Raw genomic sequence first — 16,333 nt, 5'->3', positions numbered from 1 at the left:
TGGGTCTGCGCTGTTTGCTTAAAAGAATTTATGTAAGAAATATTCTAGATATAGAAATAAATATACTAGACATCCCTAATTTTGGAAATAAATTGATCCAATTTAGAAGGATGGGAGATTCCACTAAACATAAATGGGTTAATGGGCCAGAACTCTAGAGTTCATCCCTACAAAAGTTGGAAGCGCACGATTTCCATATGAGAGTATACATTTAGTGCATTTTTTAACATTAAAACAAAATTTACTGAGAAACATATTGGGACGGACATATTTCTCAATTTTAATCAATGAAGGGGCCTTAACTCTGGAATTGTTTTCCGAACCCGTCGAAACTTCTACAATTGCTTTATACGACTTATTTAATCAAAGCGATCAGATGTTCGCATTATAAAGGCACAATCACATTTCAAAATAATATAGCTCATATTCAATAGAGGGACATCTCTCGACTGTGTAGCTTATTTATGAGTTATCACTAACGCAGCAAATAAAATAAACATATAACTACAAAGCAGAATGGTTCTAATGTTCCGTACAATACTTTTAATGACCCTTGTCCCTTTTGAACAATCAATAGTTGTTTGGTGGATGACCGTCCACACATAACCATATTTTTGTCCGAGAATGACCTGTACCGCATCTAAGAGGCCTACCGATATAGAGTTTCATCCGAGAGGGGGACCGATATGGTTATACACCGTGGAGGGGCATTAAAAGAACACTTGTATCAACGAAAGCTCGGAAATTTGGATCTATGGGCTTATAAATCGAATTGTTATTCTCCTTTGTTAATTTTGTCCATTGTAAATGAGGATGCCTACACATTTTCATTGCTATTCTCTCATGCTACATTCTTTCATGGCATGTGGATACTTAAATTACTGTTATTGTCCCATGCTATATCAATGTACACTAGATTTCTTCCATTTATCATCTGTTATCCTATCATTCTGTATTCGCCCATTGCACAGGTTGATACGTACGAGTGGTTTAGCATATCCGACAGCTGCGGTCCCGACAGACCCATCTGCAGGAAACTGGACTTCAGAGAGCAACCGGATCTTCCTGATCCCGATCTCCCCGGGGTTGGTCGAATCCAACTGGATACACTGGCACAGTCCATCGTGAAACAGTTCCGTCTAAAGAACGCAAACTACAAGTACAACGTCATGATGCTCCCGCATGGTGGCGACTTCCAGTATGACACGGAGCATGAATGGGTGAAGCAGTACCGGAACTTGAAGATATTCATGAAATACGTCAACGAGCACAAGGAATTTAACGTACAGATGCGGTTTGGTACGCTGAAAGATTTCTTTCTGGAAGTCGATCGGCATACCGAAAAATATGGCCTTAACTACCCGGTGGTTTCCGGAGACTTCTACTCGTACACGGAAAACAATGAATACTGGACCGGGTACTTCACCACGCGCCAGTTCGACAAGCGTCTGGGCAGAGAGGTTCTTGAGAGTCTCCGGAGCGCCGAGCTTTTCGCCGCCATCGCCATCAGCGGTCACGTTGATGGTGCCGTTAGGCAGCAGATTTTGAGGGATCTTATGCTCGCGCGAAAAAATCTCGGCATTTTTCAGCACCACGATGCCATTACAGGAACGTCTAAAGAGTACGTGGTACGCGACTATGAACTCTTGCTGACAGCAGCGTTTACGTCATCGCAGCGCGTGCTTGCTACCGCTGTGCAGCTGCTGCTGAGTGGTGATAGCTCCAAATCAAAAGAAGCCAAACTCGTTCCGCTGTTAGCGAGGCCTACTGAGAATCAGCCTACAAGACACGTTTTATTGCCGATGTATCAAGACGGGACCCAGCTACTACTCGTAAACTCATTGACGCAGTCTAGACGCGAGCTGGTCAGTCTGCTGGTTCCTGTACCCAATATAACAATCATTGACTACGATAACAATGATGTCAAGTTTGACATTCATCAGATAGAAAGCAGGGCATTCAGAATAAACTTCGTTGTGGATTTTCCACCGGTAGGAGTAGTTATTTTAAAGGTAAAGCAAAGCAACAAGAGACCAGACAAAATAGAAAACGGTGTGAAAGTAGGAGTTGTAGAGTATTCGAAACGAAACAATATAATATCGCACGACACAGATAACCGACGGATGGCATGTGAAAACTCGCTCATGAACGTGACATTCTCATTAGTAACTGGGACGCCAGAGCGACTGTGCTACCACGGGACGCAGTTTTGCGCACGCATGGAGATCGATTGGCGCTGGTTCCAGGATTCTGGTGGTGCGTACGCTTCAATCACCAACGGGAACAATGATCCGGTAACCACTCATGACATGAAGGTAAAATCCATATGGGATTCATACACGTGTGGCATAGAGGTAACGAGAGGTTTCTTTTCATACACTATGACATTGACCTTAGTGCATTCGGCTCCGGGTCAAGCTCTTAAAGTTGATATTTTAAGTGACCTTTCTAAAGCAACGGGAAAGGTGGGAAATTTGGCCTTAAGGGTCAAGACTGACATAAAAAGCGAATTATTCTTTGTTGATTCTGCAGGGCTACAAATGATGGGACGAAAGTTTAGAAAAGGTTTACCCTTTGATGGGAATATTTATCCGATGTCTTCAATGGCCATTTTGGAAGATGATCACGCACGTTTAGTCATTCATTCCGCGCAGCCGCACGGAGCAGTGAGTAGTTCTTCCGGAGAAATTGATCTGATGCTGGACAGAGTTGCAATGAGGCCTGAAATGGGTCATCCCGAGCCGGTGAAAGACAATAAGCCAACTTCGACAAAAATTTTCGTGGAAATTTTACCAAGCAGCATATTTGAACGACATGTTTTAATGGAAACGACACTACCCACTATAAATAGCATATTTTTAAATGACCTTTTGCAACACCCTATTCATGTATTCTCATCTCAGGAAAATGGTTATTTAGCCAAGAAAGCGAGGTCATTTCTGCGTCGTGAAATGTCATGTGACTTTGTTTTAGCAAACGTTAAAAATCTTGCGTATTCTCACGATAACGTGTATGATGGATTGTCCGTGACCGTCTTCAGACGTGCATACGGTTGCTATGATAATATGACAGAATCATTTTGCCCGGTGAATAAAGACGCGCAAATAATACCGGACGCTATATTCACTCCTCTCAACGCTCGTCCGAATTATGACGTCCGGGAAATGTTCCTTTCCCATTTGAAGGAAAAGCGGAAGCTACGATCGCATGAACAAGTGTGGATGCGTGCGATGGACATGAAGACATTCCATTTTCGCAGCAAGGATTAATTAACATCAATTGCGGTTCTATATATTATAATTTAGAATTATCGATTATAATTTGAATAACACATTTCTTTTACATTTTAGAATCTCAGATATATTTATTTCAAACTCCATATTTTGTATAATTTTAATCCTTAAAGTGTATTATGTTTGTCACATTTTATTGTGTATACTTGAGTCGAATATTTATACATTGTGCATAGAACTAAGCATGTGGTAGATGAACACGTATAAACAAATAATTCACGAAGTGGTTCCAACTCAAATTAAGCAAACGAATAATAATAATAAAACTTTCGCAAACGAATATGGCTGGAGTTAGTCTCTTCGAGAACACTTGGGAAAAAACAGATTTATGCAGTTCTACTCAAGGATCTGGCTTTAAAGCGTATATTATTCTCGCAATGAAGTCATGTTGTATTCCTTTATTCATTAAGTCGTATTTGAAATTATAGGCAATAATTGGATTGTTAAAAAATAATCATGTATCGGAAATGCGTTTCAAAGTATGCCTGTCACGTTCCGTATAACCTCAGAAAATTATTTTAATCTCATAAGGTTTTCCAACAAACACAATGTCATAAATGTATGCTAACGTAAACACAATATATATTGTATCAATGTTTACTTACTTTTTATGGATTGCTCGCCGTTAATAAAACTATTTTAGTCATATCAAAGTTGTCGGTTAACCAAATAACACTTTCCTGGTTAACCCAGTTGCCAGCTCACAGTTTCAACTCACACTTTCCTGTCAAACTTTCCTGGATAACCCAGTTGCCAGCTCACAGTTTCAACTCACACATTCCTGGTTAACCCAGTTGCCAGCTCACAGTTTCAACTCACACTTTCCTGGTTATCCCAGTTGCCAGCGCACAGTTTCAACTCACACTTTCCTGGTTATCACAGTTGCCAGCTCATAGTTTCAACCTACACTTTCCTGGATAACCCAGTTGCCAGCTCACAGTTTGTACTCACACTTTCCTGGTTAACCCAAATGAAAGCTCACAGTTTCCACTCACACTTTCCTGGTTAACCCAGTTGCCAGCTCGTTATTTATTAAAGTTATGTACTAAACATGTTAGTAAGTTTTTATCCTTTTTATCTAGGTGTGGCTTGACATACTTTTTGTCCACTCTGTTTTCTTCCTCGACAAAGTCCGATAAATAAAATATCATATATATAAGAATGATGCCTTGGGGCATGCAACTCATGACAATAATTAAAGGGACCTTTTAAAGTTTCGGTTAATTGACAAAATTAAAACAAATTGTTTCAGAATCGCAAATTGTCGAGTGTACTTATGATATATGTGAGGAAAAAGTAATACTGAACATTTACCATGCTCTAAAAATTCCATTATATGCATCTTTTAACGATTTAAAAACCTGAAAATTATAAAGCGTTGCAACGCGAAACGATTCAATAATTTGGAGAGTTTTGATGTTATCGTTATATTTTGTGATACCACGAACATTGCTTATATATATAGTATAAAATTCAGCACTCATTGAATGAGAGCGGATTGCCTAGTGGTCTAAGCTACTGCCTTTTACATCAGGGACCAGTTGAGGTTTACTTTTTCTTCTTTAATATTATTCTTGTTTTTTACTGGAGCTTTTTAGATCCAATGTTTACATCTATAACTATAAAGCAAAGACAAACTTCAATACATGCGAAAATCTATCAAAAGGCCTTAAAATATGATGACAGATGTTATTAATATAACGGTTCAGCAAATATAATCCATGATTTTAATCTGAAACAACGTTACTTTAATTGAGGTTTCAAAATATTGCCCAAAGCCATGACTATTTGATTCAATATTTTGAGTCGAATGAACAGGTAAAATATGTAATATTTGATATTATATGCGTTTGCTCCCGGCAAGAAAATGAGCCTTGTTCTGAGAAAACTGGGCTTAATGCATATGCGTAAAGTGTCGTCCCAGATTAGCCTGTGCAGTCCGCACAGGCTTATCAGGTACGACACTTTATGCTTCAACGTGATTTTCGGTAAGGAGGGACTTCCTTGAAACTAAAAATACCATAAAAGCGGAAAGTGTCGTCCCAGATTAGCATGTGCGGACTGCATAGGCTAATCTGGGACGACACTTTACGCACATGCATTAAGCCCAGTTTTCTCAGAACGCGGCTCAAATGGTATACACGTATATACCTTTGTGTATGTTTACATGTATGTGTTTCATATTGAAACAAATGTTTAATAAATGAAAAGAACATATAATAAAATACCTGCTCGTCAACTATACAAACGGCGACCTCATTTGCACGGGTTTCTGCCAACGACGTCACATATAGACATATTGTGTTTGTACAAAACCAAATATGATTTTTCGTTCAACTTTATTGTTTCCATTTGAAGTGAATAATTGCGAACATGCATGCATATATGTCAAATATAAATGCGTAGGTCTTTGGAAAGTTTATGGACCCTTGATAAATACACTTTACAGTGTGCTTCTTAACAGCTTTCAATCTGTTTACTGTTTTAAAGTTATGCTTCCCGCTATACCAATTGTAAAACAACAAACAAACAAGAAATATCTTTAAAAAAAAAAGATATACGGCGTTGATTGTGGTTGTAATTGGTGAAAGGTAAACAGTTCAATGAATGAGATCTTTTTTTCTGCGCAGTTCTTAGCTGCATAACACGCAGTACGGGATGTTACGTGCAGTTATTGCGGCTTATTGTAAATTATTACATATTGCTGGTCATAAGCCTATCGATACAAAATAGAAAACCAAAAGAAGAATGGAAGTGAAATTAAAACATATGAGTAAACCGGCCACACGCGAAGTATCCGTACATATTTTAAATATTTATACGCGCGTTATTCGAACAAACCTGTTTTAGTGGTTTGTCGGGCATTGCTATTTGATTTGATTATTAAAGGGATCTTTTCACGCTTTGGTAAATTGACAAAATTGAAAAAAGTTGTTTCAGATTCGCAAATTTTCGTTTTAGTTATGATATTTGTGAGGAAACAGTAATACTGAACATTTACCATGGTCTAATATAACCATAATATGCATCTTTTGACGATTTTAAAACATAAAAATTATAAAGCGTTGCAACGCGAAACGATTGAATAATTTGGAGAGTTCTGTTTTTGTCGTTAAATTTTGTGAAACTACGAAGATTGCTTATATAAGGTATAAAATACGTCAAGTATATGTACTCGGCGGAATAGCTCAGTAGGCTAAGGCGTTTTTACTTCAGGACTATGGCAGGACTCCAGGGGTCACTGGTTCGAAACCTGGACCGGGCAAAGTTCTTTTCCTTTTTTAAATTTTATTCTTGATTTTTTACTGGAGCTGTTACGATCCAATGTTTACATTTATCGATATAAAGCATTTAATGAATAAGTTAAAAAATGCCAAAATCTGTGAAAAGGCCCCTTTAATAGTATCGAGAATCATCGAGCTCATGCGTAATACATTAGTCAATATGGTGGAATAATTCTTGTTAAATTAAACAAAAATAATATTTAGCATGGTATTGTTGAAAATACATGAAGAATCTATTATTGACATACCATAATTATATCGCTAAATATCTTCATTTAACATATTTCTGGTCTAAAGAAAATTCCAGTTCACCTAGTTCACGTGATAGCGTCTATACTATATAATGATTATTTCACTGGCCGCGAACTGACCATGATACCTTGCGGGTTGGAATGCAATGCATTAAAGTGAGGCCACGCTTCCATTGCTGGAACGACGGCTTGTTCAAAACTTTATACTTTTACATGTTAAATGCTCGAAAAGAATTTAATATGGTATGGCCAAAACGAATATCAGGATAGGGAAAACGATACTTTTATGAACTTAAATATACATGTACTAGTACACAGACAGGAATATGGAAGTAATTACTAAATATGAAAACACAGCCGTTCAGTACAAACGCTCTGGCGCTGGCAATCCTCTGAAAATAAAAGGTGCACGCACAAACTGTATTGATGTCAAGAGTTAAGTGTAAAACTGTTCTATCTATCAAGCCTTTTCATTATAGATAAAATTGTTTCATGCTGAACACGCAGTAAAACAGTGTTACAAAGACGCGGTCATGTTTCCAATGTTCTGGTGGTATGCTCAAATCAGCCAATGGAATAAATAAAGTGTATTTATTCGTGTCTAGCCGCGGGAAATTTTATTGGACACTTACACAGGTCAGGTAATGTCATAAGTGGCGTTGAACAGCTACGCCGAAAAATACAGCGAGTGATGCCTCAATTAACACTAAGTCTCTAACTATGTGGTGTAATTTTTCAAATTCTGTAGCGTGTGCATGGTTACAACATTAAGTAGAATAATTGTTCTGCATAGTAGACATTTACCATACTGATGCCGTTTCACATTACTAGAAAAAAATCAGGAAACGCTATTTAAATAAAGGCCACTTTATAAATGGCAACGGAGTGTGTGTTATTGAATTTCCAACCCTCTCTCCATTTTTATACGCCCGTTTTGAAAAAACGGGACGTATTAAAGTTTCAGCCTTGGCGGGCGGGCGGGCGAGTGGGCGGGCGGCGGCGTCCACTGCAGTGTCCGCTCTCTAATTAAAATAGTTTTCATCCGATCTTCACCAAACTTGGTCAGAAGTTGTATCTAGACAATATATAGGTCAAGTTAGAATATGGGTCATGTCGGGTCAAAAACTAGGTCACGGGGTCACTTAGTGCATTTCAAGGATTTAGCATGGTGTCCGCTCTCTAATTGAAGTAGTTTTCATCCGATCTTCACCAAATTTGGTCCTAAGTTGCGTCTAAATGATATCTAGGTCAAGTTTAAGTTTGGGTCATGCTGGGTCAAAAACTAGGTCACGAGGTCACTTAACGCGCTGCAAGCATTTAGCATGGTGTCCGCACTCTAATTGAAGTAGTTTTCATCCGATCTTCACCAAATTTGGTCAGGAGTTGTATCGAGACAATATCTAGGTCAAGTTCGGATATGGGTCATGCTGGGTCAAAAACTAGGTCACGGGGTCACTTAGTGCATTTCAATGATTTAGCATGGTGTCCGCTCTCTAATTGAAGTCGTTTTCATCCGATCTTCACCAAAGTTGTGTCTAAATGACTGACTAATGGGGTTGTTTACCCTCGAGACTTCGGTTAATAAACCATTGCCCGAGCACACTGCTTAACATAAAACTCTGCATAAAAAGGTCGAAAACGGCCATAAAATGGACAGCCCGATTTTACTGGGCTTTACCATTTATGAAAATAGAAAACTTTGCAGTGTTGGTGCGGTGCTTTTATAAAAATCTAGTAATTTAAAAAATAGCTTTACTTATAATTAAATTAGATGGGGTTTAAATGCAATACTCATTATAAACTGCATATTGGCTGAGCCTAACGCTGTTAAAAAGCGGCGTTTGTATTGGTTAATAGGCTTATATAATGATGGCGCTGATTGGCCGAAATTTCTTATTAAAAATTACAAGTAGGTCAATCCGTTTTAAAATAGAAAAATTATACAGCGGACGACCTTGACATTCATTTAGAGCTTCCGGTTGCAACCTTGTAGAGGGTTGTTTATAAACAGAGCTAATATCGCCGTAGAAATAAAGAAAATTGAAAACTGATGTAAAGAAAAGAAGACCTTCCACTTAAACACCATCCAGCCACCGCTACATTATTGTTCCTTGCCCGTCCATTGATCCTTTTTTCTTTTTTCGTAATTATCTAAAACTTACAGTATTTCGGACGTCATTTGGTAGTCGGAAATTATTATTTTTTGGCTCTTTCATTATACAGTAACAAATAAATTTCCAAATGACCTAATTAACTATCTCCATTAACGTATATATATATATACTTTATTGGGTTGTTTACCGGTGCGGTGCTCACATTAAATGCTGTACTTTGTACTGGGATTATTAAAATTACTGTGATAATTGACACTATATTGGTTGACACACTGCACACTTTACCTTTGATTACCATCTTTATCAGTATTATTTCTTTTTTGTTACCAACTTTCTTCAATCCACCCCAATGTCTCTAATGTCCTCTAATAACAAACCATCCAAGGGGCAGAGTCAAAATCTGACTCCTTTACTGGGGGAGGCGCTTTCAGGGTTGGATAGACACCACCTGTCCCACAACACCATGCCCTTTAAGTGCCTCCTCCAGTCAGTTGGAAGTGTAGGCCCTATCATGTCTCTTTTTACCATTTTTCAACTGGCCTCGTGTTTGACAGGAGAACTATCCGGACTTGTTGAGCGGACGGTGCCCTTGGCGTCTGGCTGCGTTCTCTTGCAGCTCAAGTCCGCACAAGCGCTTGCCACTCTTCTTTCCAGGGGTACCTTTTTCCTAGGCAAAGTCGCGGTCCGTCAAACATGAGAACGGTTCACGGTCTCATTGCAGGGATCCCGGAAAGCCAGGATTTGATAGAATTTCAGTCATTTCTCTCTTTTAACCCTGCGATACCTGCTTCTGATCTTCTCATCACTAAATTGGAAAGGGTTGTACCTTTTCGCTCTGCTCCACCTGGTTTTCCGAGACTGGTTAAGATCTCTTTTTAACCTCCATTCCAGTCCCTAATAAAATCTTTGTAAAGGGTACCAGCATAGCCCTCGACATTCGTCCCTGCCCGACCACACATGCCCGTTGCTTTAATTGCCAGGGCTTTGGTCATATAGCCAGTAGGGGTTAATGCCACAATATCACCTCCTGCCGCCGCTGCGCCGGCTCTAACTGCCAAAGAAGGTGCACCAACAAGATTCGTTTGTGCGCCAACTGAGGCGGCCAGCACTCCGCATCCTACCAGGGGTGCCCCTCCTATAAGAAGGCTGTTTCTATAGCCACCTTTGCTAACTTTTATGGGGTCACCTAGTCCGAGGCGGAGAGCAGGCTACTCGCACCTGACACTGTGAGCCACAGCGCGGGCGCCCGGAACACAACCACCACAACCGGTTCCACGTAATCACCCAAACATGCCTCTATCGGTAGTATCTCGCCCCAAACCGGGAAGACATGTCCTATAGTTGAGTTGTTAGTGGGTAAGAGTACCCCCCTCAATCCATTAAAAGGGACCCCCCCCCCCCCCCAAAGTTACTTTTGTGGAACCGGTATCCAATCACACACCGGAAATATGCACCACCTCCCTTTTATCGCCTATCCAGGGGGATTCACCTACACAGAGACGACCTCCTGTGGCTAGTGACACTGTTTGTAGTGGCACTACACTATCGGACAACTCGATATTCGATGTGACGGGGCACGACTCCCTAGTGTCGGTGCACTCCAGTATATTGGAAAATCTTTCAATCTCTGGTGTCTGCGAAATAGAGGAGGAGCCCCGAGTTAGTGTCCCCCCTAACCGTCCCAGAATGGTCGACACCCAGACATCACCAATGAGCTCCACTGCCGTTAACACCAGCAGACGTAACTCGTTTGCCGGGAAATCATTTATAAAAATTAAGGATCCGCCAGCAACAGGTCACACATGTAGGAACATACATCTCAGCGAGCTGACGGATCTGATAGCTGAGATATTAAAGGACCGAAATAGGCCCACTGGGTGTCGTGTTATTTCCTACATTTACAATAAATTGATTCTCGGTTAAACAATGGCAGAGAATCTCTAACAAAGGCCATCCCCCCCCCCCGACAAATCCCTATCTAATAAAATCCATTCTGGAACTGGGGACCCTCCAATAATAGCAGATCCAGGATGCCCCCCTCCGGCCAGCGGTCCCTCCTCTGTTAACAAGAAACCCGTCCAACCTGCCAGGACCCCCGCGAAACTTAAAGGGGCCTGTGCTGGTCATAAATAAGGAATTAAATCTCCTCAATAGGAGATAGGAATCCTTATTGACAATAATCCTAATACCCATATTTTATGCTTACAGGAAACAAAATTGTCCAATAGTTCAGTAAAACATATACTTGGGTACAACTGTGAATTTAAAATTTTTGGTATTTTAAACCAAAATATTGCTGGTGGCCTTGCCATATATATTAAAAACTCTATTAATTATGAACACATGGGAGTGAACAACCAATTTAAATCTGATGGTAGCACTGCTATTGAGGCATTAGCAATTAAATTGGTTATTTACAAGAACCGGCATCTTATCCTGGTCAATTTATATTCAAGAGGATGTGATCATGAAACTCTGAACGGCCTCTTTAAGGAATTAAGGACCATTAAAGGAACCTATGATGTAATATTCACAGGTGACTTAAATGCACATCACCCTGCTTGGGGTTCCATCAATTCAGACGCAGAAGGTCGGGCGGTAATAGAATGGTTGGAAGAGCAAGACGTCGCTGTTCTTCGAAAACCGCGTAAGTCAAATTTGGCGCAAAATGTTATTTGTTTTTATAAGAACGGCGTGTTCACGGGTCATTTTCTGCGAAAATACTGGATTTCATATCCAATTGGAAGGCATAGATATGAGCACGGAGGCATCTTATCCTGGTCAATTTATATTCAAGAGGATGTGATCTTGAAACTCTGAACGGCCTCTTTAAGGAATTAAGGACCATTAAAGGAACCTATGATGTAATATTCACAGGTGACTTTAATGCACATCACCCTGCTTGGGGTTCCATCAATTCAGACGCAGAAGGTCGGGCGGTAATAGAATGGTTGGAAGAGCAAGACGTCGCTGTTCTTCGAAAACCGCGTAAGTCAAATTTGGCGCAAAATGTTATTTGTTTTTATAAGAACGGCGTGTTCACGGGTCATTTTCTGCGAAAATACTGGATTTCATATCCAATTGGAAGGCATAGATATGAGCACGGAGAAAATCCTGAACACTCATTGGTGCACTTATTGTTTCTGCAAAAACTGCGTAAGTCAATTTTTCCAACTTTTCAAAAAACATTTTTTAAATATTTTTTTTAAGTTTTAAAAGATAATAATTTAGAAAGTCTTAATTAAAATGGGCATACATTTTATTTATGAAAATATAAAAGCCTGTAGTTGTCATTTTAATTCTAAAAATGGACTTACGCAGTTTTTTCTTTAATGTTTGGTTCCTTTTTTAGACTATCTAAATTATTATATTTTAAAATGTTTTTTTGCCTATTGAAAAGTTGTTAATGCCAGGATAGCAAGTGCGTCTGCATGGGCAACCGTTAATGATACCATGGGATCTGATCACCTCCCACAACAGGTTACCCTGCTCAACTATATTGCACAGGGAACTGAGGTTCAATGCTCAGGAGAGCAAAAGTTTTTATTGGAAAAAGCTAACTGGGCTCAGTTTAGGGACCTCTGCTCAGATCTCTCCCTTGCAGATGTTCACTCTCAGGACACTAATCTGTTTTGTAACACCTTAACTAGTAAGATACTGTCCATAGCGGAATGTAGCATCTCCTCCGGCAAGGTTAAGGCCAGAATTAGGGTCCCGTGGTGGAATGAGGCGTGCTCCAAGGCGGTACAGGACCGTAAAAAAGCATTAAAAACTCTTAAAAAGAACCCCGCTGAGCATAATCTTCTTAATTATAGGTCCCTCGAAAATCAGGCAAAGCAGGTTTTTTGGACGCAAAAACTCAAAATTGGAAAGAATTCTGGGATTCAGCAATTATAAATAAGAAAAATACTAGGGATTTTTGGCAAAAAATTCACAGAATTAAAGGAAAATCATTCACCCCTGTACCGCTAATTAAATACAAAGGCGAATTTGCCACTACCCCAAGGGACAATGCTCAATTTTTGGTACAGCATTTCCAATCTGTCTCCAGTGACCCAAACCTTCCTCTTGAAACTTTGAACTATCAAAAGCGGTTTGAGACTGAGCACCAAAACAGTTTAAATGAGCCTGGGGACAACAGCATGCCTCTCAATTTACCTTTTACTATAACAGAAGTATTTAGTGCCATAAACACCAGGAGCAACACTGCCACGGGGCCTGACAAAATAGCATATTTAATGTTTAAAAATATGCCAGCCATAACTCTCAAAATATGGCTTAACCTACATGTATTCAATCAGGTGTATAGGACAGGCACGGTACCACCCGAGTGGAAGCAGGCCACAGTGATTCCAATTCCTAAACCTGGTAAGGACAAAAATGATCCAAACTCATATCGTCCAATAAGTTTAACATCACACGCAGATAAATTACTAGAAATAATGGTCAAAAATAGATTAGAACACTTATTGGAATCATATAACATACTAAACCCCTTCCAGTCTGGCTTTGGGAAGGGGCGATCCACTCTAGATCAGCTAGCTAGATAACAACATGACATTCTTTCTGCAAAAAATCAAGGGCAATCAGTATTAGCAATTTTTTTTTACCTTCAGGCCGCCTTTGAATTAACATGGACCTTTGGCATATTAAAAAAGCTAGCTGACTATGGAATCACTGGATACTGTTTTCACTACCTCAGAGCTTTCCTAGAGGGCCGTAAAATCCAGGTCAGGATCGATGGGGAGTTATCAGAGGTAGCCTAACTGACTGCGGAACCCCCATGGTCCGTATTATCCCCGACTCTGTTCTCCATCATCGTAAACGGTCTACCTGATGCTGTAAAAGACTCAGGAATGGTTATCTCCCAGTTTGCCGATGACTCAGGCACTTGGTTAAAGAGGTCTAACATGTTACGCCTGCAAAAGAGGGCTCAAGCAGGCTAAGACTCCATATGGAAATGGGCAATTGAATGGGGATTCAAAATTTCTCCAACCAAAACAGGAGGAGTTCTATTTGGCGACCAAATTCAGCACTCTTTTGACTTAAATTTAGGCGGCACCAAAATTATCTTTGAAAAAGTGGTGAAATTTCTAGGTATGTACCTAGATAAACAGTTAACTTTTACTCACCACTTCAAATATTTGGCAGAAAGGTGCGAAAGGGACCTAAATTTAATAAGAATGTTAAGAGGCACAGGTTTCGGATCAGATAAAAATAGCCTCTTAACTCTCTACCAGTCTCTTATACGTCCAAAGCGAGATTATGGAGCCCAGATCTATGCATGTGCAAAGCCAAACGCCCTTAAAATGGTTGATGCCATTCAACATAAGGCACTTAGGATAGCTCTGAGGGCCCTGAGCTGCACACCAGGTGCACTGCTTGAAGAGGAGACCGGTATTCTACCCATAGACTTGCGTCGAAATCAGCAGTCCCTAAATTTCTGGGCCAGGGCTAAGTCTCCGCATGGTTCAAACCCTGTTAACAAACTTGTCGGGACTGGCACCTTCATCAAGGGGAAAATACTTAAGCGTAAGCATGTCGCCCTACCATTTGGTGCGAGTATTACGACCCGTGTTGAGGATGCCGGCCTCGACAAGGTACCTGTAGCAGGCCTGAGGCCCTCCAAGGCCCCCCCCCCCCCCCCCCTGGACGCTTGGACCCATTGATGTTGACCTATCACTCTCTAATAAAATAACGAAAACTGACTTGCCACACCTCATCAAGTCAGAAACTCTCTCCCTTATAGATAATATGTATGCTTAGCATCTAAAAATCCACACTGACGGCTCCAAATACCCTAACTCTGGTTTGGTAGCCAACTCTTTTGTAATTCCTTCAAAAAATATTACCAAAACGCACAGGCTCAGCAACAATCTCTCTATTTTTACAGCAGAACTTTTGGCAATTAAATACTCTTTGTGCTGGATATTGGTCAATAAACCTACTAAAACTGCTATTTTATCAGACTCAATGTCATCTCTTGAGTCTATAAAAAACAGAAATAGCAGATCTAGGCCTGATATTTTAACTAGCATTTTGGAACGTCATCAACAGTGCCTAGATAAATCTTTAAAGGTCACAGCACATGTCAACATCAGTGGGAACGAGCAGGCCGACATGGGGGCTAAGGACGGCCTCTTGAGGGGAGCCGTAGATGCTGGGGAATCCCTGGCACCTACTGAGATCTACTCCCTGACAAAGAAATTTGTCGTGGGTCAGTGGAATCTCCGGACCGACAATTTGGCTTCCGTCGACATACTTTTACCAGACCCGCGAAAACCCTCAGGCCGCCTGACAGATACTCAGCAAGCATTGTGCTTGAAAGAGCCATCACGCGCCTGAGGATGGGAACCACCATATTACCCGGTTGCGCGGGAAAGTATGTCCTCGGTGTAGACCCTGCATGTCCTAGGTGTAGGAACCCCTCACTGCGCCCCACATGCTGCTGCACTGCCAAAACCATAAGGTGCAGAGGGACCACTTCGAAGCTGAATTGCACTCCCATGGACTAGTTTTAAACCTTTCCAACGTGCTAGACCCCAAGGGAGCAGCTAGGGGCCCTGTCTTCTCTGCCCGCGCCAAATACCTTCTGGACTGTCAGATAACTGACAAGATCTAGGTCATTAGGGGAGAGAGAGCAACCAACACCCACCCTATTATTCAGTCATGTGACTGATTTGTTTTGATTCGTGTTATTTTTGCACAAATCTAGCGTAGTCATTGTAATTGTGTTGGATTTGTGTCATATTGACACAATTTTGTTTTAGTTTTTAACGAGATTATTGTTCATCCTTGCCCTTTCTAAATCAGGCAAATGGTATTGACCTGGTATTCCTTATTTTAAAACATTTTTATAAGAGTATGACGTTAGTCCACCATTTACATTTTTCAGTTTCTTAATATATTCATATTTATAACAGCTTTATTTAAAAGAAAGGACGAGGTTGTCCAGTAACCTGGGTACGTTGGATGCATTGCACCCCCTCCCTTCCCCTCTGACCCCCCCCCCCCCTTCTCCTTTAAACTCAAATAGCCATGTCGGACTGGAGTGCACGGTGCAGGGCCTTATACCTTGCAAAACCCTTATTTAACCCTATCCAGGGTAATACCAATTCTTTGGAATTATTGTAAATTTTCTTAGTACTGCTATTTTCCCATCATAGCAAATTTTGTACCTTGTATTCCCTTAATTCTTGTTAAAATTGCTATTTTATAAAGCAAATTTCCCTATTTTGTGTCAAATTGCTATTTTATAAAGCAAATTCCCTTAATTTTGTATTAAATTGCTATTCTATATAGCAGATAAGGTACTTTTGTACTATTTTCTCTCTTGTTATCCCCTATATTTAAATAATATTGGTTGGATAAGAACAGTTTGTGGGTTTTTG

At 40.3% G+C, this 16,333-nt stretch overlaps 1 protein-coding gene across 1 annotated transcript; it reads left to right on the top strand.

Annotated features, from left to right (window-relative positions):
- The first annotated feature begins 905 nt into the window (after nucleotides 1-905).
- Nucleotides 906-13,492, top strand: LOC127872356 (alpha-mannosidase 2-like). Its single transcript, XM_052415688.1, has 3 exons — nucleotides 906-2,315; nucleotides 12,561-12,686; nucleotides 13,445-13,492. The coding sequence occupies exons 1-3, from the start codon at nucleotides 906-908 to the stop codon at nucleotides 13,490-13,492; spliced, it is 1,584 nt and encodes a 527-aa protein (XP_052271648.1).
- The last annotated feature ends 2,841 nt before the right edge of the window (nucleotides 13,493-16,333 follow it).

Source organism: Dreissena polymorpha, chromosome 3, assembly GCF_020536995.1.
Source record: "Dreissena polymorpha isolate Duluth1 chromosome 3, UMN_Dpol_1.0, whole genome shotgun sequence".
NCBI lineage: Eukaryota > Metazoa > Mollusca > Bivalvia > Myida > Dreissenidae > Dreissena > Dreissena polymorpha.
This window is presented reverse-complemented; position numbering and strand designations above follow the sequence as displayed.